We start from the raw sequence: 20,870 nt of genomic DNA on the forward strand, positions 1-20,870 counted from the left end.
CAAACATAATCTTTTTTTATTCCCTACTGTAAACCATGAATTTATCATTCACTCAATTTAGTGGATGAGGAAATTGAGGCTCACTCAGTATGAGGTTAAGTATATTCATCAAGCTCAGAGCTGGTAAGAACTAGAGATTGAATACAAGTTTGTCTAACAGTTCTCAACTGGGGACAATTTGAGCCCCCAGGGACTCTTTGGCAATGTCTGGAGACACTTTGGTTGTCATGGGAAGGGGGCAGGTTGTGTTGCTAATGGAATCTAGTGGGCCAAGGATACTGGCCTCCACAGTTCAGCCCACAACAGGAAATTATCCAATCCAAAGGGTCGATAGTGCTAAGGTTGAGAAACCCTGGACTCAAAACCTGTGCTTTTGCCTTAGAGTGGGGGAAGGGGAGGGGAGGGAGACTTAACAGAACAAAACAGAGAGAAGAGCCTACCACAAGGACCTTTGGTGAGAAGGGGATGGGGACTTCTATGCTAAGGATAATGGGAATGGGTCAGCCGGTAAGATTTCTCTTCCTTCTAAGCTTGGCCAGGGCCCTGATCAGTTTCTCCCAACCTTGCCAAGTCAGTCCTGGGACTTCACCCTAAGCTTGTCCTGGAGTGACCTTGACTCTCAGCTCAGGGCTGGGACAAAATATTACTTAGGTCTTCCTGCAGGACTTCCCAGCCAAAGTCTCTGGTTCCTGGGGCCAGTGCATTCCACCTGCAGCCCTGGGAAGCTCCACATTAGCTTCCTTGCTATGGAAGGTAAGAATGTAAAAAATTAAGCAGTCAAGGTCCAGGTAGTGTCCAAGAACAGTTAGAAGTGGAGTGAATGGGCAAGGCCAGGAGGATCCCCTTAGCAGGTCCCTGTCTGGGGAGGAATAGGCATCCTGAGCAGGCAGTAGGGGTCAGCTGGCCTGGAGAGCAGGGTTCTGACATTGAGGAGGCTTGCTTTCCACAGCCGTTCCTCTCCTGTGGGCTGGGGAAAGTCCACAGCTTCACTGGATGTTCCCCAGTATCCATCCCTGGAGCTGCCACACACCTATCCAGCCTCCATTCTGGGCCTTCCCAATACTGGCCTCCCTTGCTAGACCAGGGAGGGTGGGTCTGAACTGACTGTGCTGACAGGAAATACCTCTCGTTCCAAGCTCAGAACCTCTGAAGAACTAACCAGCAGGTTGTGGGAAGGAAGGCAGGCAGATGCTGACAGTCGTGATGTGAGAAAAAGGGTAAAGAACATACAAGCAGGTCTCCCTTATTTGGGGTTCCATCTCCTTCTTTCCCTCCCGCGATGGTGGGGGAGGAAGGGGGGGAGGAGGGAATAAGCAATGGAGTAGAGCAAGCCAAGAGGATGTGGTAACAGCTGATTCGTCCCCTGAGGTCACACTTTCCAACAATCAGCTGTTACTGGGGTGCAAGGCAGGAAGTTTCCTTAAAGGCACAATGTTCTGAACACAAGTTCAGAATTCTGGAGCTCCTAGCAATCACTTGGCAGAGACCATACTTAATACAGAAGGAACTATCTCACACTCCAGGCTAATCCTTCCAGCTCTGTTACCCTCACCCGCAATTTGGCGCTTATGAAAAAGTCCTGGATCCTTGTCTACATGTTACTGTTCAGCTGGGTAGGAGGGAAGGCAGACGAGTGATGAGGTGGGGTGGGTCCCAAACTTGCCCCTTATAAATAAGCAGTTCAGCAACTTTTGCCAAGTCACTGGGTTTCTTTCAGTTTTTGCCCATCCCTGCCCCTCTAAACCCTGGAGCAGCATCCTCATTGGTCTCTATCTTTGAAATCTCTTCCCTAAGTAGGCCTAAATCCGTGGAAAGCTTCTGGTGGACGGTACAGTATGGGGGTATTAAAACTGAGGATGTCAACCAGTTGTACTTTGACATAGCTCATACCTTAGTTTCTCACCACAAGTCTCCTCTACCCTCAGGTGAAGGAGAATAAAATCACTTTATTGAGGACCTTCAGAGTAGGGCCAAAGGGCTGGGAGGACAATGAGATTCTACATCCTCAGCCCGACCGGTATCTCCCCATCTTCACAGCCGCGGAAAAGTGTATATTGATCTTTTGTTAGGGAGCGGCTCTCTTCCGGCGACTGGGACAAGACATCTCCAAGAAGTCTCCTGATCAGGAAGCCTTCCCCCTCATCCCCCCCCCCCTCCAGGGGTGGCCTAGATCTCTCCAGTACAAGCTGGGGTTTGACGAGGTGGGCAGTCTTCCTACCCCAGTAGCCCTCGGGACTTCCCATCCAGTGGAAGATTCTGCTGCCCTGGGGGCTGATTTCCACCTCCAGCTCTGATCACTCCTGTTGCTTTGCTTGCTTTTCTTTTCCTTAGATAGCCTCCCGCAAAGGTCAGCGATTTCGTTTTGGGGTTGTCAAAAAGAAGCACTCACGGCTTCAAAAAGGAAGGGCTATAGCCCTTTAAGGACCTCGCTGGGATGAATTCAGAGATGAGTTTAAAAATGCCAACTCACAGAGCGCTCTGGATTCTGGGAATGAGGTGTACTATCCAGAACTACATTGACCAGTATGCACTACAAACACACACGCCTTTACTTCTTTCTGCTCTTTCGGACTCCGGTTTGACGTAGCACTCTTCAAAGCAAGTAACCTAGGCAGAGGACTGAGCCACACCTTTTCATCTATTGGCCATCTGTGAATAGGTGGGTGTGGCTTAGTGCAACTCTACTAGGCAAAAGGGTGGCTTCCTTGCCAATCAGAGCTAAGACAGGCGGGAGAGGCGGGACCAGGGAGAAGGGCTGGCGCCCCTATGTGGGTGTGGTTACGTTGCCCACCAGTAGGCGGTGATTGGCCCAGGGCGGTGCAATCGCAACTTGTGCGTCACGACGCCGCCAGCTGATCGGAGACTGGAGCCGGTGTGTGCTGGCGGCTGAGAAGAGAGCGCCGCGGGCCTTGGGGAACGGACGTACAGATTTGCTCCGCTACCCTCAACACCCCCCTACACACCCAGCACCAGGTGGGTGTGAGCTGGGGTCCTGGACGCACAGAGGAGAACCGTGCTTTCGGGTAATGGGGACAAGTAGGGTTCTGGCGGCCACACCCTGCCCTTCCGGGGGAGGGGAGAGGGGGCGGCGGAGACTGGGGCGCTCGAGGGTAGAGGGGCCTGGACTGGCTGGAATAGTGTGTCAAGGTTTTAAAGAAGAGTCCGGACAGGAGTCGTGGCAGAAGGTCTCGCGGAGTAGCTGGGAGGAAGGTGAGGGGCTAGAGAGCTGGGGGCGGCTAACTTCGACGCCCTCTGGTCCGAGGATACGGGAGCCCGGCACCCAGGCTTGGGAGGATTTGGATCGGACGGGTAGCGGTAGAAGTGCTTTGCCGCTACCGGCACTCACTGAGGCAGGGCCAGCTGAGTGCCCTGGCAGAGAAGGGGTCTCTGGGAGGGCCGGCTCCTCCTCTCATTCCCCCCAGGGGTTGTTATGTAAGGGGGGAGGGGAGACGAGTAGGGGGCGGCGGTGCTGGGGCCTTATGCAACCCAAAGGTTTAGGGTTTCACTGCGGTTGGTGGGGGGAGCGGACACGAGGAGGGCCTGGAAACTCTACCCCCCACCCCAGCCTCACTAGCCGTCTTGGGCCCAGAGAAGGTCACCTCTGCACCTCCCCCCAGCCTGTCCGGTTGTGGGGGCCCTACTCCAGGCCTGGCCCCGACCGCCTGGGAAACCGGCTGGCTGGGTGGGGCACCTGGGTTAGTCATCACTGGGCTCCCTCTCTCCCCACCTCTCGGCCAACTCTTGGCCCCTCCCCGTGGCCTCGGGCTAGGCTATCGCCCCCACCTCCCTCCGGCCCTAGTTCCAGCCTCCAACTCATTTGGCCTGTCATCCTGCCTGTCAGACTGGGCTGGAAGCTGTTAGGGTGCCAGAAGGTTGATGGAGCAGCTGGTCAGAGGGTCAGTGCCCTGGACCCACCCCGCCCTGCAGCCAAGGGCACCTGCTTGGCACAGACTGTCAGCAGCCGCTAAGTCCTATGGGTTGACCAGAGCCGGCTCTTACTGAAGGGAATGGGAAGGAGTTGGGGACCGGTCACCTGAGGGAAGGAAGGTACCTCAAAGTTTATGCCTCCCAAGAGGGTTTTGTCATTTGAAAGCCTCCTACCCCCATCCTAATCTTTCCTATCCTCTGAGTATAGAAATCTCAAGGCAAGACCACCTTGGCCCCTCCCATTGGCATGGGCAATACCTTGGGTTGAGGGTCAGCACAAACCCGCCCTCCCCAGTTTACAGCCCCCAAGCCTGCCACGCCCCCAGCCCCCTCCCTGGGCCATGCTGCAGGGCCCAGCTTTTCCTGCTGATTCATGCGTTGGAACTGTGGGGGCGGGGCTTGGAACTTGGAACAAAGTTCAGACATGGAGGGGCCGGCAGACAGCCTGGAATTCATACCAGATGTACCCGGAATGCGCAAGCGGAATGCCTGGCATTTGAAAGTCCTGGGGAGGCTGCCCAATATCCCTGCCTAATCTCCTTCCCCTCCAGCCTTTGGTCCCTTGTCCTCTCCTCACAGTCCCAGGAGCCTCTGCTGACCTTCCAAACTCTAGACCCTCCTCCCTTCCTCACTCTTCCCCAGATCCAGGCTCCCAAAACTCTTCCAGCTGAATACTCCCTGGGAACAAGTCAGTTGGGATTGATCACTGAACTCAGATTTCTGGACCTGAGATACAGCTTCTCACTTAGTACCTGGATGGTGGGTGGGGTGTGTCTAGGGTCCCAGATCCTGCCTTTTCTGCATGCTGAGTAGGCTGCCCCCACCCTCTGCATGGGTAGTGGAGGCGGGGGGGTAAGGGGGATGAGAGCAGGTCTGGGTTTCTACAGCTTCAGCTCTGGAAGAGGAGCAAGGGAAGTATGTTTAAAGCTACCTCTTCTCACGGAAGTTAGCTTCTTCAGGCCCAGGTCAGAGCTAAGAGCCCTTCTTTAGGAGATTGAGTGTCTGCTGGGGCTGGGTTTGGATGGCCAGTGGGACAGTGTTCCTGTGACATGGCCCTGCTCAGGTCTCACCCATCTTTCTTCCCTTTGCCTTTAGGTTCCTGTTCCTCCCACACTTTCACCTGGCTGAGCCGCAGTAGTTCTTCAGTGGCAAGCTTTATGTCCTGACCCAGCTAAAGCTGCCAGTTGAAGAACTGTTGCCCTCTGCCCCTGGCTTCAAGGAGGAGAAGGAGCTGCTTTCCTCTTCATCCGGAAGGTGACAACTGGGGCTGGGAAGGTCTGAACAGCAGGGGTGATGATACGTTTCAGAAAAGGGAACCCTGTTCATTTGGAGAGCCTTCACCCATTGGTACAGCAAGAGAACAATTTTAGATTAGGGATCCTGACTGAATCAGGGAATAGATGGGTCTGACTACCCAAGGTTAGTCAGGCTTTGTGTGACAATGGGGAGGAGTGGAGCAAAGAAAACCCTGTCTATCCCTTTACCCAGATGTCTTTCTTGACCCTCCTTCCTTATCCCTCCTTCTTTCTACTGGTCTTTTCAGCAAGTGAGGTCCAGAGTAAGCTTCCTCTCAGGGAAAAGATCATATTGAAACTCCCATCTGAGTAATCATGACCCTCCCATGTAATCAAGGCATTTCTTTAGCCCAGATTCTAGATTCAGGGCTACTTACCTATATGTGGGACCCTTAAACCTCCTGTCTCTGCTTCTCCACAACTGGGTCCCATCCATATAGGGGTACAAATTGGTACAATCTTCCTGGATATAAGTTTGGTAATACATATCAAACATATTACCTACCTGTGAGATAGGAAAATCACCCAGTTGAGTATGCTTAAGGGAATCAGAAGCCCATTTGTGCAGACTCAGCTTGGGGTGGGAACAAAACAGCTTTTCACTTAAGCTATTGCTCCTTCCCACTCCCTGACCATAATAACCCCAGGAGCTGGGGGTGAGAATAGAAGGTTGGAGGGTTAGAGTGGCTAGTAGGAGCTCAATCTCTGCATTGACTTCTTATCTTGCAAAAGTGGCCCCAGGAGTCCTCTGCCACCCCAAACAGGACTGAAGCCCTGATAGGGTTTGAGCTACCACTGCTCTCTCCTCACTTCACTTTCCAGAATAGTGTGAGATTCATCTCAGGCCTGTGCAGACAGGAAATTCTCCCCTCTAACAACCAACAGAACTGAGTTTTAGGACGTGACCCCCTTATGGGGGCATCAGGCAGCATAACCCTGCGCCACCCTCAGCTTCTGACTCAATCTCACTCTGTGGCTCAGGCTCTGGTGTGATTCACCCTTGGCCCAATCTCCCTGTCTAAAGGTAGCCATGTTTATGGGCTGCAGGAAGCTGTTTGTTGTAGTTTGGGAGAGGAGGTGTACAGGTAGCTGAGTTCTATTCCCTGCTTATGAGAAACCGAAAGATTTAGAATAGAGTAGACCATTGAACCCAGCTCTTCTACAGCCTAAGCTGGATGTGTATAGGACTGCAGTAGAAGGGGGTGGGTAGGCTGCGTCCACTCATAGACCTCAACAAAGATCACTCTGTCCCTGGACATTGCTTCCATCCTTTCTTCCCCTCCTTGCTTCACTGGCCACAGTGGTTCTCTCCAGCCCTGGGTACGTGGCTCTGTCGTCCTCACCTATCTTGGAGCAGAGATGAGGAAGAGCAGCCTGAGAACACAGAAGCAGGCTGAGGACCCATGAAGGACGAGGCCTGGAGAGCACAGGGACCTGTTTGGGCACCTTGCAGAGGGGGCCCATAAAGGCCAGGAGCACCCCAAGAAGAGGGAGGGAAGCCAGCCTACAGCAAGGACAAGCTTCTTCAGTCTTTTCGCCTCTTACAGAGATGTGGAACCATATTAAAGTGTCCTGTGGCTTCATCCTCCTACTTCTACCTCTCCTCCACCCTGTAATTTTTTATATAAGCAGCTTCAAGGAACAACAGCCAGCTGTGAAAGGACATATACAGGAAATTCATAAAAGAAATTCAAATGGGTAGAACCATGGGGGGGAATAATTGTGCTTTATTAGTAATTAAAGAGAAGCAAATATAGCTACAAGCATTTTCCCATAGCAAGCTATAACAGAAAAAAAATAAGACCCAGTTGTTGGCAAAGGAATACTAAAATAACACTCCCATCCATATAGGGGTACAAATTGGTACAACCTTCCTGGATGTAAGTTTGGTAATACATATCAAACATATTACCAGGGACTTTGACCTGGTAATTCTACATTTGGAATTTATCCTAAGAAAATAATTAAAGATTTAGCTATAAGATGTTCATCCAAGCATTACAATAGAGAAGAATGGGAAGCAACTATCTGATTGGGAGTTCATTTCTGCTGTAATGAAAATTCATGAGTAATGTGCAGCCATTAAAAGTCATGTAGAAGAATGACTGGAAAGAAAAATGCTCTTTGAATATTAAAAAGGTTATAAAAATAGTTTATATCATGTGGTCTTAATTTTGTTTTGTTTTTTTTACAGGGACAGAGATGAGTCAGATAGAGGGATAGATAGGGACAGACAGACAGGAACGGAGAGAGATGAGAAGCATCAATCATCAGGTTTTTCATTGCGACACCGTAGTTCATTGATTGCTTTCTCATATGTGCCATGACCGCGGGCCTTCAGCAGACTGAGTAACCCCCCGCTCGAGCCAGTGACCTTGGGTCCAAGCTGGTGAGCTTTTTTGCTCAAGCCAGATGAGCCCATATTCAAGCTGGCTATCCTGGGGTCTCGAACCTGGGTCCTTCCGCATCCCAGTCTGATGCTCTATCCACTGCGCGACCGCTGGTCAGGCTTAATTTTGTTTTTTAAGGTATAAGTATATACTCACATACCTACATAAAACAGATAAATACTGAGGACAGGTCCTGGTGATGTAGCTCAGCTGGTTAGAGTGTTGTTCTGAAACAGCAAATATCAAGGTTGTGAGTGTGATCCCCAGTCAGGGCACATATGTGAAGTGACCAATGAATGCACTAAGACAAGGGAACACAAATGAATGTCTTCCTCCCGCCCTCCCTCTTTCCCTTACCCTTCCTCTCTCTGTCTCTTTAAAATCCATTTTCTTTCTTTTTTTTTGTGACGGAGACAGAGGGAGACAGAGAGAGGGACAGACAGACTGGAAGGGAGAGAGATAGATGAGAAGCATCAATTCTTTGTTGCGGCATCTTAGTTTCTCAGTGATTGCTTTCTCATGTGCCTTGATGGGGGGGGGGCTACAGCAGACCGAGTGACCCCTTGCTCAAGCCAGCGACCTTGGGTTTAAGCTGGTGAGCCTTGCTCAAACCAGATAAGCCCGCGCTCAAACTGGTGACCTCGGGGTTTCAAACCTGGGTCCTCCACATCCCAGTCCCACGCTCTGTCCACTGCGTCACCGCCTGGTCAAGCTAGTCAATTTTTACAAATGTAAAGAAAAAAAAGAAGACTGAGGACAGACACCAAAGTGTTAATAATAGTGGTTATCTTTTTATGGTGGGATATGGTAATTGTAATTTTCCTCTTCAATTTTTTTCTGTAATTTACAAATTCGCTACATTAATTGTATATGGCTTTCATGTAACAAATAAAATTTAAAAGAATCAGTGTAATTTGTTTTAAAATGTTTGGAGAAGTGGGTGTAGAATGAAGGGATGCCCCTAGTCCCTTGGACTTACTGGGATTTTTTGGACAAAGTGGGTTGTGAGAGTGGGGGAGCACCTATCGGTTTATGAGTTTCATTCTTTGGGAGTAGCTGGAATCTGCCTCCTCCATGTAAGGGAGATGGCTCTCTGAATTTCTGGTTGGCAACCAGCTCAAGGTGTGGAGTGGAGTTAGACTGAAGGAAAACAGTAAAACCTATCACTCTTCAGGAAATAGGGGGTTGGGGGCAAGATTTTCCTCTCCAGGCTGAAAGGTTCTGGAATCCTAACAAGTCCTGCTGAAAGCATGATGGGTCTTTGCTTTTTCATTTCGATTTTGCCCAGACCTTGATGTGACTCACTGAGCTCTCCTGGCCTCAGATATAAAGAGATATTCCATCCACCCAAAAGGCACTACCCTCGGTGGAGGGGTACTTTTGAAGAGTATAGTGCCGAGTGGTTCCCTTTGCCTCCCCTTCCTAATGAGGCTCTTCTGTAGGGCACCCATAAAAAGTTGGGGGAGAAATCCCCAGTGGGTCGCCTCTCCGCCTCTCTCCAAAGTGGGAGCTGTTGTTCTGTTTGAAAGGTAGTATGTAAGGGGCAGGATTCCTGGAATTTTATGGTTACCTCGGGGGTAGGAGGGGTGCCCTCTCTCCCACACCTGAGTCGGGGGAGGGTTGTGGAGCAGTGTGGTGTCGAGATTTAAGCACGTGGGTTGGGGTTTGCCCTGGCCTCGAACTGCAAGGCCGTGTGGGTGGTGTGGGATGCCTGACCAGGTGAGAGATTAGAGTAGGGGAACGAGGTGAAAGTTAGTGGGGCGGGTCCTCCAGGAGTATCAAGTGAGATTAGTGACCTATTTCTGGAACTCCGAAGAGTTCAGGACACAGGGAGTAGGGGAAGACCACTATCTACATACTCGAAGTCGCCCCTGAGCGTGGCCGCACTGCCGGTAACCCGGGAGCCCCTAACCCGTGGTCCGTCGCTCCGGCGGGACGTGATAGGTTGCCTCGGCTGCAGGGGCGGTGGCCTCACGGCTGCTCCAATCCCCGCCCAGCTGAGAGATACCGGACTAGCCCTGGAAAAGTTACCGCAGATTGAAAAGACCCGGCGGGCAAAGGAGCCCAGAGATCCAGCCCTGCTGGCACCAGGGTTCACGGTTTCCGGAGCCGGCGTTGAATGGGTCGGGGCTGAGTGCACAGGAGCCGAAGGAACTGATCCAGACCTAGCCCGCCTGCCACGCTATGGCGCTCTCGGGGCTCCTCGTGACCGGTGCCTCCTTCGCCGCCTTCCGGGGGATGCACTGGGGGCTGCAGCTGCTGCCCACGCCCAGATCTGCCGCTCAAGACCTTTGGAAGTGGCGGAACATCTGTGTCTCACTGGTGCACAGCCTGCTCACCGGGGCCGGGGCTCTGCTCGGGTGCGGGGCTTAAAGATTCGGGAGGTACCTGGGTGAGGGTGAGGGATGGAGAACTAGCATTAGAAGACCCGACGGGCACCTTTAAAATTGATGCTAAATCTTGAGAGTCAGACTGGGATGTGTAGGCAGGCGTGCCCGACAGAAGAATGGGATCTGGGTCGGCACGACGGTGACCATGGGTCCCCCACCTCCTCTAGGCTGTTGCTGCACCCTCAGATGGCCACCAACCCCATACATGGCCACCCGCCCTGGGCCTTGGTGCTAGTGGCTGTATCTGTGGGTGAGTCTGCAAGGGAAGGTGGGGAACAAGCTTCCAAAGGTAATTCCAGGTCCTCTTCTGTCAGCTTTACTGAGGGAAAGTAGAGAACTGGAAAAGTAGGGGCTGGAGATTGCGCCAGCTTGAAGGACGTCTAATGTGTCGCCCCTCACCACCCCACACACAGGTTATTTCCTGGCTGATGGAGCTGACATGCTGTGGAATCAGACCTTGGGCCAGGCCTGGGACCTTCTCTGTCACCATTTGGTGGTGAGACTCAGGGAGAGGCGAGACCAGAAGGGAGGTGTGCCCCAGACTCGGAACCCCAATCTCTCATCAACTTTATGTCCTATGACTTCTCAGAGAGTCTCTAACACCCTCTGCCCCCCAGGCTTGATCCTCCCAACCTTGGGCTGAATTGAGGGAAGGGGATTGATGTTGGCCACAGCTGAGAGTCTAAGCACTGCCTTAGGAGCTTGGGTTCCTACAGGTGTCCTGTTGATTGCAGAAACATTGACTATGGAGCTTTTTTGAGAAGGGGAAGCCCAGTATTGGGAGTGAGGATGGGTCTTGAAAGGCCAGGAATGGGAATTAGGGGAGTACTGTGCCGATGCTGCAGCCCCAGGGAGGACAGCCTCTGGGCCAAGGCTGCTTCCATCCTAGGGAAAGACTGTTTCAAAGCCATTCAAGCTCCTAACATATGGGTAAGCATAAAGGTTGGGTGTTTTGGGGGGAGGGAGTGCCAGAAAATGCTTGGGAGCCCCTCTCTTAAGAACTGGGATATTGGAACATGATGGGTGGTAAGTCATGGAAGGTCCTCTAACCTTTAATCCTGGCTCCCCAGGTAGTGAGCTGCCTCAGCACTGCCATTCTGTCTGGCCACTATGTGGGCTTCTCTATGGTGTCTCTGCTCCTGGAGCTGAACTCTGCTTGCCTGCACCTAAGAAAATTGCTGCTGCTTTCTCACCAGGCCCCATCCTTGGGCTTCAGTGTGGCCAGCTGGGCCACCCTGGCCACCCTGGCCCTCTTCCGCCTGGTACCACTAGGGTGGATGAGTCTATGGTTGATCCAACAGCACCATCAGGTGCCTCCTGCTCTGGTTGTCCTTGGTGGAACTGGGCTGGCCACTGTGGGAGCCATGAGCATCACACTGGGTGTTCGCATTTTGATCAGTGATGTCCTGCAGTCTCGACCTCATTCATCCATCCTGCACAAGAAAACCAGGGACATCAGGACATGTGATGGTGAGCCTGTCACCAGGGGTGACTCCTCGATCAGCCAGAAAGACTAGAGAGAAGCCTCAGGTTCCTCTTATGCCAGTCTTGGGAGAGGTACAACTAGCAGTTGGTGGTCTTCAATGCACAGCCCCACATTGGCGTAAGGACTGGACTGGGTTTTCAGTATCTCAGTTCCTCTTCCAGCTAATTCACACCCCTCCCCATTTCTAGGATCTGAGAAGAAATGTCAATGTTCACAGGTGGGTAGGAATCTGGGCTATCGTTCACTGAATTACATCATCATATAACTGTCCTTTCCAGAAAACTAATTCAAGAGGTACAGCCAGTGCTATTGATGAAAGGTGGTAGGACACATGAAACTGAATGTAACTGCCTATAGGAACAGAAACCCTTTGCTTTATTATAGGGACAGATGAGAAAAGGTGAAGTCCTACTGGGATTAGAGAGAGGTGAGGCCAGAGGGAAGAGAGACCTCACCTATGACCAAATTCTGGCAGGTGGGAGGAGAACACAAGAGGTGCTATCTGGAGCCAGTAATTATGTAGACAGAGCAGCTGCCAAGAGACCAAAGAATCTGAGCCAAAGTGATTGCTGCTAATATTTCTGGTTCTCAAAACCTCACCATTGTGTTTGCCTGGCTAGGTGGCTCAGTGGATAGAGTATCTTTCCAGCACGCTGAGGTCATGGGTTTGATCCCTGGTCAGGGCACATGTGAGAAGCAACCAATGAGTGCACAACTAAGTGGAACAACGAGTTGATGCTTCCTTCATTCTATCTCCCTCTCCCTTCCTCTCTCTCTCAAATAAATGGGGGGAAAAAACACCTCACTATTGGCCTGACCAGTGGTGACAGAGTGGATAGAGTGTCAACCTGGGACACTGAAGTCCCAGGTTTGAAACCCTAAGGTCGCCAGCTTGAGCACGTGCTCATCCAGCTTGAGTACAGGCTCACCAACTTGAGTGTGTGGTCACCAGCTTAAGCATGGGATCATAGACCTGACCCCATGGTTGCTGGCTTGAAGCCCAAGGTTGCTGGCTTGAGCAAGGTGTCACTGGCTTATCTGCAGCCTCTGGTCAAGGCACATATGAGAACCAAGCAATGAACAACTGAGTGATGCAACTATGAGTTGATGCTTCTCATCTCTCTTCCTTCCTGTCTGTCTGTCTTTCTATCTTACATGCAAAAACAACAACAAAAAAGAAATCTTCATTATTGTATGTTACTTAACCTTAATCCTACTGTATCCAGCATCTGCCTTTTCAATTTTTTCAGTGTCTCTTGACTTTTTCAAAGAAAATGCATATTTTTAGGGGAATGAACTTGGGGCTAGGCTTCTTTTTTCAGGACAGTGCTGAAGTCCAGAGCCATAGTAGGGACTCAAACATGAATTCTGGGTGTACAGTGCAGGGGTCCCCAAACTTTTTACACAGAGGGCCAGTTCACTGTCCCTCAGACCGTTGGAGGGTCGCCACATACAGTGCTCCTCTCACTGACCACCAATGAAAGAGGTGGCCCTTCTGGAAGTGCGGTGGGGGGCCAGATAAATGGCCTCAGGGGGCTGTATGCAGCCCGCGGGCCGTAGTTTGGGGACGCCTGGAGGGCCTTCCTAGGCCCAGGGTTTCATGGCAGAATGAGGCAAAGGCAGAAGCAGCAGAGGCAAAGCTTCCTTTTGGCTGCAGAGGGATTAAGGGATGTCTGCCTCTTCTGGGAGTCATTTGCAAGCTTTCCCTTCTTCCCTGCCACTTCCGCTGCATTTTTCCCCCGTTGCACAAGACCCTTCCCTTCTTCAGGCAGAACATTCAGGTTATGGGAAGTGTAGAGCAGATTAAGGTTGCTATTCTACTAAAAATTGGACCAGAAAAAGATAACCCTTAATCACCCACAGAAAAGATACATGAGCAAAAGCCAGAGACAAGATTTTAAAAACCCTGTCAAGAAGCTGAGCTAGAGAAAGACAAAAGGGATGCTAGAGACAGACATACGTAGAGGGACAGATAGAAAGAAAAAGAATTAGCTGCACAGAAGAGACAGAGGCAAAGGGAGATAGAGTGCTAGACAGATTTCTTTGCAGAAATACGGAAAAAGACTTACAGAAGCTTGAGACAAACCAGAATCATAGAATTGCTAAAATGGCCATAAACAAAGAGGACTAGAAATTTTTTTTATTAAAAAAAGAAAAACATAATAAAAGCTGACAGGAAGGGACCTCAAGGGTGGAAGGTACAGATAGTAGACAGTGATTTAGTGAGAGTGAGTGACAATGAGGAACAACCAGACTCGGGAGAGACAGAGGTAATAGTGGCAGGCTGAGGGATTAGCACAGTGAGAGAAGAGAGGGGGAAAGAGATGAGGAGGGATTTGTCAGGGGAGCCGAGAAGCAGAGGAGCATAAGGTGGAGGAGGCAGTCAGTGGAAAAAATTATTGACAGAAAAAGAGAGCAGGAAATATGTGGTGTTGAAGACAGGCAGAAAGACAAAGGAGAAGCAGCTACAGTGCAAAACAAAGACAAAAAAACTGACAGGAACGGGTAGGTAGAGACTGGTAGGAAGATGAGAAAAAGATTCAGGGATGTACACTGAGATAGAAGAATAGGGGAAGAGACTGTGGAAAATCACAGAGCGAAAAAGAAGTGGGGACCTGATCTGCGGTGGCACAGAAGAAAGAGCGTCGACCTGGAATGTTGAGATCACCTGTTCAAAACCCCCACTTGCCCAGTCAAGGCACATACAAGAAGCAACTACAGTACTATGAATTGATGCTTCCTACTTCTTCCCCTAGTCTCTCTCTCTCTCTCTCTCTCATCTCTCTCACTCCCTCTCTCTAAAATGAATAAATAAAATCTTAAAAAAAGAAAAGGAGGTGGGGGCAGAATGATTAAATTAAACATCCAAAGGAAGGAACAAGGTAAAGAAGGGAATGTGGAGAGAGAAAAATAAATAATAGAGATAGAGGGAAATGAAAGGGATTGTGAGAGAACCCCATCATAGAGTCCTTAAAACCTAGGCTCAAGGGGGAAAAATAACAGAGGCTGAGGGGAAACTGCAACAGTTTGAAGTAAATACAGGCAGAAAATAAGAGCAGAGGGTCTAAATGTAATCAGACTAAAACCAATGAGGGAAAGGTATAGAAGTTGAGATAGAGAAACAAAGTAGAATTCTGTCAGAGAGTTTGTCCTTTAATAGAATTGGTATCTTCAAAACTCTTAACTGAATGCTTTGATTAACAAAAACATTGTAACAAAAGAGAGAGAGAGAGAAAAGCCTTAAGTTTAAAAAAACAAAATGTGACATACTTAACAAAGAATCCCTAACTTCCCTAAGTATGTATTGATAACAATATTAATAAAGTTCAACCTGACCTGTGGTGGTGCAGTGGATAAAGTATCGACCTGGAATGCTGAGGTTGCTGGTTCAAAACCCTGGGCTTGCAGGGTCAAAGCACATTTTCGAGTGAATGCTTCCTACTCCTGCCCCCCTTCTCTCTCTTTCTGTCTCTGTCTCTCTCTATCTCTCCCCTCTATAAAAATGAATTTTAAAAATTTAATAAAAATTTTTTAAAAATTTAATAAAATTTGCCTGACCCATGATGGCACAGTGGATAAAGAGTTGACCTGGAATGCTGAGGTCACCACTGTTTCAAAACCCTGGGCTTTGGCCTGGTCCAGACACATATGAAAGTTGATGCTTCCTGTTCCTCCCCCCCTTCTCTCTCTCTCTTCTCTCTAAAATGAACTTAAAAGATTTTTTAATTTAAAAGAGATTCATTCCAAGCCCAAAAACTTTTTTAAAAATTTGATTTTAGAGAGAGAGGAAGGGAGAGAGAGAGAAACAAGAATTGATCCTCAGAATCAAACCCACAACCCTGGCATATTGGGGCGGTGCTCTGACCAACTGAGGTACCTAGCCAGGGCCCTGCACCTTTCCTTTTGCCACTGTCATGAATTCATGCCCCAAGTGAGCACCCTTCTTGATAATACTTGATAGTATCTACAAAGAGTGCCCAGGAATTAGTCTGTTAGGGAAATTTGGCTGTTTCTGTAGTTAACTAGTAAAACACCTAGTAGTGTTTTACCAGATAAGATTAGCCACTGGTGGAGGCAGGACACAAATGGATTCCTGAAGAGTTTGGGATCACACACAAATTTCCATCATGGTGACTGGTAAAACTTCAAGAAGACAGAACTGGATTGTGATTATAATTGATTAAGTGACATCTCACCAACTAGGCCGTTATAGACAGTGTGGACCAGATATGGATGATGGGAATCACAGCGGCATGGTCAACTGGGACCCTGGAAAAGAGAAGCTAAAAAATGCAGAGGTTGACAGATGCTACATTTGGTAGAATGAGTTGGGTCAATATGGCAGTGCTGTCAGACTTCCCCATGGTTCAGTAAGACGATCCTCAAGATTGACTCTATGCCTACGAAAGTACTTGCTGATAAATTGTCTTCTAGCATAGAGGAGGAACTTTCCTGGATGGGGGAACATTGATATTTTACGGTCTTGGAACACTATCCTGGTCATACATTAATATATTGCTAGGCAGATAATTCCATCAGCCTTTTGTGAGTATGGTTACATTGAGTCACTCTTTTTGGCTACAGTGGTGTCCTGATACATAACGCAATGCTGGATGGTGAAAACTTTGCTGTGGGATGATCTCTTGCAACTAACTTTATGACCTACAAAGAGCTAAAGTGTTCTAAGATCCCCTACTATCAAAAAGCAAACCCAATTTATTTAGTAGAATGGACTTAGAGCAAGCAAATGGATTCAGACAATTTAAAGTGGTTCTCAATGAGAAGGGTAGAAACTCAATATTTAGCCAAATTAATCTTGCATTAACAAGAAAATTAAACAAATCTGCATAACTGGATTATCAAGGCTTTATTGTATATAAAATCTGGATTTGTAAGTCTGGAAATTAGTATCCCTCACTTTGCAAGAGGTTACATACAGAGCTTATTCTTTCAAGAGTTGCTCCTGGCCCTGGCTCAGTTGGTGTGTCATCCAGACAAGCTGAAGTTGCAATTTGATCTTCATTCGGGGTACATACAAGAATCAACCCATTGCCTGACCTGTGGTGGCACAGTAGATAAACTGTTGAGATTGCCAGTTTGAAACCCTGGGCTTGCATGGTCAAAACACATACAACAAGCAATCAATGAACAACTAAAGTGAAGCAAATATGAGCTGATACTTCTCATTCCCTCCCCCACCTCTAAAATCAATCAATAAAATCTTAAAGAAAAAAAAGCAACCAATGATGGCATGAATAAGTGGAATCGATATTTCTCTTTCTTTCTATGTCTCCCTCTCTCTCTCAAAAATAAAATCAATCAATAAAAATTTTTAAAAAGACTTAAAAAAAATAGGCCCTGGCAGGTTGGCTCAGTGGTAGAGCGTCAGCCTGGTGTGCAGGAGTCCCGGGTTCGATTCCCAGCCAAGGCACACAGGAGAAGCACCCATCTGCTTCTCCACCCCTCCCCCTCTCCTTCCTCTCTGTCTCTCTCTTCCCCTCCCGCAGCCAAGGCTCCACTGGAGTTAAGCTGGCCCGGGTCCTGAGGATGACTCTGTCTCTGTGGCCTCTGCCTCAGGTGCTAGAATGGCTCTGGTTGCAACAGAGCAACACCCCAGATGGGCAGAGCATCGCCCCCTGGTGGGCGTGCCGGGTGGATCCCGGTCGAGCGCATGTGGGAGTCTGTCTGACTGCCTCCCCGTTTCCAACTTAAGAAAAATACAAAAAATAAATTTAAAAAAATGAAATTAAAAACCTGGTCAGGCGGTGAAGCAGTGGATGGAGTGTCGGACTGGGACACAGAGGACCCAGGTTTCAGGCCCCAGGTCGCTGGCTTGGGCATGGGATCACTGGCTTGGGTGTGGGGACGCTGGCTTGTGTGCGGGGTAGCTGCCTTGAGCATGGTATCGTGGACATGACCCCATGGTCACTGGCTTGAGCCCAAAGGTCACTGGCTTGAAGCCCAGAGTCACAGGCTTGACCCCGGGGTTACTGGCTTGAGCAGGGGGGAGGGGGGAGGTGGTGGCTCACTCTGCTATGTCCCCCTGGTCGAGGCATATGTGAGAGGGCAATCAGTGAACAACTAAGGAGACTAAGGAGCTGCAGCGAACAATTGATGCTTCTCATCTCTCTCCCTTCCTCTCTGTCTGTCCCTGTATGTTCCTCTCTCTGTCTCTGTCACAAAAAATAAAAAATAAAAATAAATAAAATGTTGTCATTGAGCCCTGGCCAGTTGGCTCAGTGATAGAGTGTCAGCCCGGTGTGTGGGTGTCCTGGGTTCGATTCCCAATCAAGGCACACAGGAGAAGCACCCATCTGCTTCTCCACCCCTCCCCCTCTCCTTCCTCTCTGTCTCTCTCTTCCCCTCCCGCAGCCGAGGCTCCATTGGAGCAAAGATGGCCCAGGCGCTGGGGATGGCTCCTTGGCCTCTGCCCCAGGTGCTAGAGTGGCTCTGGACACAACAGAGCGACGTCCAGGAGGGGCAGAGCATCGCCCCCTGGTGGGCAGAGCGTCGCCCCCTGGTGGGCGTGCCGGGTGGATCCCGGTCGGGCGCATGCGGGAGTCTGTCTGACTGTCTCTCCCCGTTTCCAGCTTCAGAAAAATACAAAAAATAAAGTAAAAAATATTTTTTTGCCTGACCAGGTGGTTGTGCAGTGGATAGAACATCGGCCTGGGATGCGGAAGGACCCAGGTTCGAGACCCTGAGGTCACCAGCTTGAGTGCGGGCTCATCTGGCTTGAGGAAAGAGCTCACCAGCTTGGACCCAAGGTTGCTGGCTCCAGCAGGGGGTTACTTGGTCTGCTGAAGGCCCGCAGTCAAGGCACATGTGAGAAAGCAATCAATGAACAACTAAGAAGTCGCAACGCACAACGAGAAACTGATGATTGATGCTTCTCATCTCTCTCCATTCCTATCTGTTTGTCCTTGTCTATCTCTGCCTCTGTAAAAAAAAAAAAAAAAAAAAAAAAAATTGAAAAAGATTTTTAAATATTTTGTTTATTTTTATTTTTTATTTTATTTTTTTATTTATTTTTAGAGAGGAGAGATACAGACAGACAGAGAGAAGGAAGGAGGAAGAAGAAGCATCAACTCCCATATGTGCCTTGACAAGGCAAGCCCAGGGTTTTAATTAATTTAATTTAATTTTTTTTTTTTTCAGAGTCAGAGAGAGAGTCAGAGAGAGGGATAGACAGGGACAGACAGACAGGAATGCTGGGAGATGAGAAGCATCAATCATCAGTTTTTTGTTGCGACACCTTAGTTGTTCATTGATTGCTTTCTCATATGTGCCTTGACCGTGGGCCTTCAGCAGACCGAGTAATCCCTTGCTCAGGCCAGTGACCTTGGGTTCACGCTGGTGAGCTTTTTGCTCAAACCAGATGAACTCACGCTCAAGATGGAGACCTCAGGGTCTCGAACCTGGGTCTTCCGCATCCCAGTCCGATGCTCTATCCACTGCGCCACCGCCTGGTCAGGCCAGGGTTTTGAACCAGCAACCTCAGTGTTCCAGGTCGACGTTTTATCCACTGCACCACCACAGGTCAGGCTGAATTTTAAAAATTCATATTTATGTATGTATTGGGAAGCTAAAGGAAGAGTTGAATCTCCACTCTCTGTCATGGGGAGCAAGTAGATAATGCCTAAGAGTAAAAGGTAAAAAAAAAACTGTCCTGGTCTGATGGCTCAGTTGGTTGGAGCATTGTCCTGATACTCAAAGCTTGCCAGTTCAGTCCCCACTCAGGGCACATACAGAAACAGAGTGATGTTTCTGTCTCTCTCTCTAAGATCAATAAATAAGTTTTTAAAAAGTCAAGGAAAACCAATTCAAGCTTATTACTTGAAGATACGGCAATAAATGCCAAAACAATCAGCTAAAATTGGTGAAAGTGGTTTTAGGGAGAGGGAGACACGGTCATAGCGGCTTGTTCTTTGTAACAAATTCTGCAAGACTTATAACTTTGTAAAGCTAAAACTAAAAACATTACAGTTGTGCCCTGGATAGCTCAGTTGGTAGAGAGCATCATCCTGAAGTACAGAGGTTGCAGGTTTGATTCCTGATCAGGGCACATACAGGAACAGAATGACATTCCTGTCTTTCTCTATCTCTCTCTCCCTCTCCTTGCCCCTCTCACTAAGATCAATCAATAAAAACAAAACCCAAACATTACAGTTGCAGTAGATTCAACCAACCTTAGATAAAAAAATATCAGGGAAAAAATGTTTTGTTGTGGCTGACATGTACAATGTAGTTCAGCCTATGATGGGTGCATCTGTACTGAATACTGCCACTCTACTGAATACCTACAGACTTTATTTTCTTGTCATTATTCCCTGAACAATACAGTATAACAATTCTTTTTGTGTGTGTGACAGAAACAGAGACAGAGAGACAGAGAGAGGGACAGATAAGGACAGATATACAGGAAGGGAGACAGATTAGAAGCATCAGTTCTTCACTGCAGCTCTTTAGTTGTTCATTGATTGCTTGCTCATATGTGCCTTGACTGGGGGCTCCAGCCAAGCCAATGACCCCTTGCTCAAGCCAGAAACCCTGGGCTCAAGCGAGCCACCTTGGGCTTCAAGCCAGTGACCTTTGGCAAGCCAGCCACCTTGGGCTTTAAGCCAGTGACCTTTGGGCTCAAACCAGTGACCATGGGGTCATCTCTATGAACCCACACTTAAGCCAGTGCCCCCAGACTCAAGCTGGTGAGTCTGCACTCAAGCCAAATGAGCCCATGCTCAAGCCAGGAACCTTGGGATTTCAAACCAGTGTCCTCAGTGTCCCAGGATGACACTCTATCCACTGAGCCACTGTCTGATCAGGCTAATTTCTTGATTAAAAAAATTTATTGATTGATTTTTAAAGAGAGGAGAGAGAGGGAGGGAGAAAGGGGGTGGGGAGGAGTAGGAAGCATCAACTCATAGTAGTTGCTTCCCATATGTGCCTGGACTGGGCAAACCCATGGTATCGAACCAGCAACCTCATCATTTCAGGTCAAATATTTTAGCCACTGCACCACAACAGATCAGGGGATTTGTTGATTTTTAAATTATTTTATTTGCACAAATGTTTTCCAGCTTAAGGGGAAAAAAAGGCTTAGAAATCATTGTCAGATAGGTTCAAATTTGGCAAAATGTCAAAACTTTGCTTGGAATCAAAGACCAGCTTTAATTTGTCTCAGATTTTGTCATCCAACATTATCTATGCTTCTTTGCATGAACATAGAAAATGATATGGCAGATGCTTAAGAACATGAGCTCCAATCATTATTTACTGTCTGCAGCGCCTCAACAAGTGGCTCAGCTTCTCTGAACATCAGTTTCTTTTTTTTTTTTTTTTTTTAGATTTTTTTTTTTATTTATTCATTTTTATTAGAGAGAGA

The 20,870-nt window shown here is 48.6% G+C and overlaps 2 protein-coding genes and 1 long non-coding RNA gene across 3 annotated transcripts in view; 2 read left to right on the forward strand and 1 right to left on the reverse strand.

The window, feature by feature from the left end:
- The window catches only part of SERPINF2 (serpin family F member 2), a 222,795-nt gene that overhangs the window by 27,371 nt on the left and 174,554 nt on the right, over window positions 1-20,870 (reverse strand). The gene's annotated exons all lie outside the window — the stretch shown is intronic.
- On the forward strand, window positions 2,847-8,508 carry LOC136326720 (uncharacterized). Its single transcript, XR_010729507.1, has 3 exons — window positions 2,847-3,023; window positions 5,023-5,181; window positions 6,524-8,508. It is a non-coding gene; the product is annotated as an uncharacterized lncRNA (long non-coding RNA).
- On the forward strand, window positions 9,797-15,400 carry TLCD2 (TLC domain containing 2). Its single transcript, XM_066263067.1, has 4 exons — window positions 9,797-9,972; window positions 10,170-10,252; window positions 10,416-10,498; window positions 11,073-15,400. Exons 1-4 carry the CDS (start codon window positions 9,797-9,799, stop codon window positions 11,517-11,519), a joined length of 789 nt encoding a protein of 262 aa, XP_066119164.1. The 3' UTR covers window positions 11,520-15,400.

Source organism: Saccopteryx bilineata, chromosome 2 (genome assembly GCF_036850765.1).
Source record: "Saccopteryx bilineata isolate mSacBil1 chromosome 2, mSacBil1_pri_phased_curated, whole genome shotgun sequence".
In the NCBI taxonomy this organism is placed as follows: domain Eukaryota; kingdom Metazoa; phylum Chordata; class Mammalia; order Chiroptera; family Emballonuridae; genus Saccopteryx; species Saccopteryx bilineata.